The 2308-nt window shown below is 39.2% G+C and overlaps 1 protein-coding gene across 8 annotated transcripts in view; it reads left to right on the top strand.

Moving 5' to 3' along the window:
- LOC116088234 (glutathione S-transferase A6) overlaps positions 1-1817 on the top strand; it is a 34378-nt gene extending 32561 nt beyond the window's left edge. For all 8 annotated transcript variants that reach the window (XM_031366991.1, XM_031366992.1, XM_031366993.1 and 5 more), the window contains one exon: positions 1485-1817. In XM_031366991.1, coding sequence (XP_031222851.1) covers positions 1485-1607 — 123 coding nt within the window. In that variant the 3' untranslated portion in view covers positions 1608-1817. The remainder of the gene's footprint in view (positions 1-1484) is intronic.
- Positions 1818-2308: the final 491 nt, after the last annotated feature.

Raw genomic sequence — 2308 nt, 5'->3', positions numbered from 1 at the left:
GGAGAATTGGGTTCTGATGATGGCAAGTGACCTTGGTTTGTGTTGTTTATTTTCTTATGCTTGCCCCTAGCCATCTGGTTAACTCTAGTGCTACCTGCCCTTGCTTAATCTGACTGGAGCCGGTCCTTCCTGTGATCCTGGTTGTGTCAGAACTCCTCAGAGTCAAGCAGTCTCTGTGATCCCGTGATCCCGTGATCCTGGGATCCTGGGATCCTGGGATCCTGGGATCCTGGGATCCTGGGCTTGTTAGATCACCTGGAAGTGTGGCTTTCTCTGTGTGTTATGGGACTGGCTGCAGAGCTTGTGCCCAAGGTCTGCTCAGAACACTAACCCAGACAGACCGGAAGGAATCCAAGTCACCGGGCTGGCAGAGTTCCTGTGTGCCTGGTCCTGCTGGTCCCAGTTACTCCCAGTCTTTCTCTTTTCTTTTGGTTAGTTTTGTTAGAAGTTTTAGATCACATTCATTTTTTGAAATAATCTCTTTACTTGATCGAGTCTATGTGTTGTTTGTTTGTTTTATTGTTTGTAGATGGAATTTTAAATACATCCTACTGGCCTCAAACTCCTTGTGTAGCCAGAGATGACCTTCAACCTTCAATCCTCCTACCCCTACCTCCCAAGTACTCGAAGTATAGTTATGCCCTCATACAGTTCATACATTCAGTGTTGGGGATTGAATGCAGAGCTTTGTGCATGCTGAACAAGCACTGCCTACTGACCTAAACCCTGAGCCTGTGTATTTATTATTCTCTTGGTTGTATTTCATTCATTTCTCTCTGATATTTCTTGTCTCCTAGTGCTTTTGACATTGGCTTGTTCTTGTTTTTTTTTTAAGACCTTGAAGTGCATCATTAGGTTATTTATTTGAAAGCTCTATGACTTTTTAATGTAAGCACCAATACCAATACCTTTCCTATTAAAACAGCCTTGGCTATATCACAAAGGTTCTCTTAATTTGTGCACTTGTTTACCTTTGATTCTAGAAATGTAATGATTTCCTCCCTGATATCTTATGACACTCTTCATTCAAGTATGTATCATTCCATCCCCAAGTATTTGTTTGCTTTCTTCAATTTCTCCTGTGAAATTATCCTATCATATGACACAATAAATAATTTTGTGTTTTTATTTGTAATATCTATTCAATATTTCCTATACATAGTTCTAGCTCCATTTCCTTATACTCCTGTGAGTGGATATATGACAGACTTTTTACTTCCTTGCATTCTGCTAGAGTCAGGACCCCACTAGATTAATATATAAGGGAGAACATAAGGACGATTATAACTTAGTAAAGCCTTAACAATATCTTCAGGTATTGAGCTGTTTCTGCCTCTTGGTCTTATTCTCCTTGTCACTGGATGCCTCTCTGTTACTGTATCCAGCTGGTGGAGAAACTCAGATATCCTAGGCTGTGAGGCGAGCTGCCTTTGTTTTTGGATTCCTCCACAAGGCTGTGGATTCTTTCTTATTTTTAACTGCAGGCTCTGAAAACCCGAGTCAGTGACATGCCCACCATAAAGAAGTTTCTGCAGCCTGGCAGCCAGAGGCAACCTCCTGTTGATGAGAAAAGTATACAGAAAACAAGGAAGATTTTCAAGTTTTAGTGATATGAGATGGAACAAGTACTACAGCTACGTGTTGTCCCTGAACATTGGGAGACAGTGAGCTTTCTCACTGGAGCCTATTAATAAAATAATGGGTTTCTATGATACAGTTTAATGAAAACTATTTTGTTATAGATACTCTGTGGAATTGGTTTTCTAATTCCCCAATATAAAGCTCTCCTATAATAAAAAAATTAATTAAAAATTGTGGATTATGTGTTTTTTATAGTCCTATAACAACATCTGTCATCTCATCTATAAAAAAAGTCAAGTTTAGAAATGTCATTTAATGTTCTTAGGCATATAGAATCATGGCTGTAATTATGTAGCAGTACCCCAAATAACAATTTTTCTTCTTAGAAACTTATTTTTATTTTGGTTTTGTTTGTTCATTTCTTTTGAGACAGGATCTTATTGCATAACCTTTCCAGTTCTGGAACTTTCTGTGTACACTAGAATGGCCTTAAACCCACAGAGAACTACCTAATTCTATAGTGGGACCTTCTTGGACCTGCCAGTGATATAAATAATGACACATTTTTTTTTAAATATTTTAAAGCTTGAGCCTTTTAGCTAGGGCAGTCTCCTAGCCAGCTATCAAGCTGAAACTGACGAAATCTGGCACTACGTCTGTACATGGCTAGCTCTACCTCTCAGCTCTGCTTTGGTCTGTCTGTTTACCCTATATCTGCTGAGGAATC

This window comes from Mastomys coucha, unplaced genomic scaffold (assembly GCF_008632895.1).
Source record: "Mastomys coucha isolate ucsf_1 unplaced genomic scaffold, UCSF_Mcou_1 pScaffold14, whole genome shotgun sequence".
Classification (NCBI taxonomy): domain Eukaryota; kingdom Metazoa; phylum Chordata; class Mammalia; order Rodentia; family Muridae; genus Mastomys; species Mastomys coucha.
The sequence above is the reverse complement of the archived record's forward strand: the minus strand, read 5'-3'. Positions and strand labels throughout refer to the sequence as shown.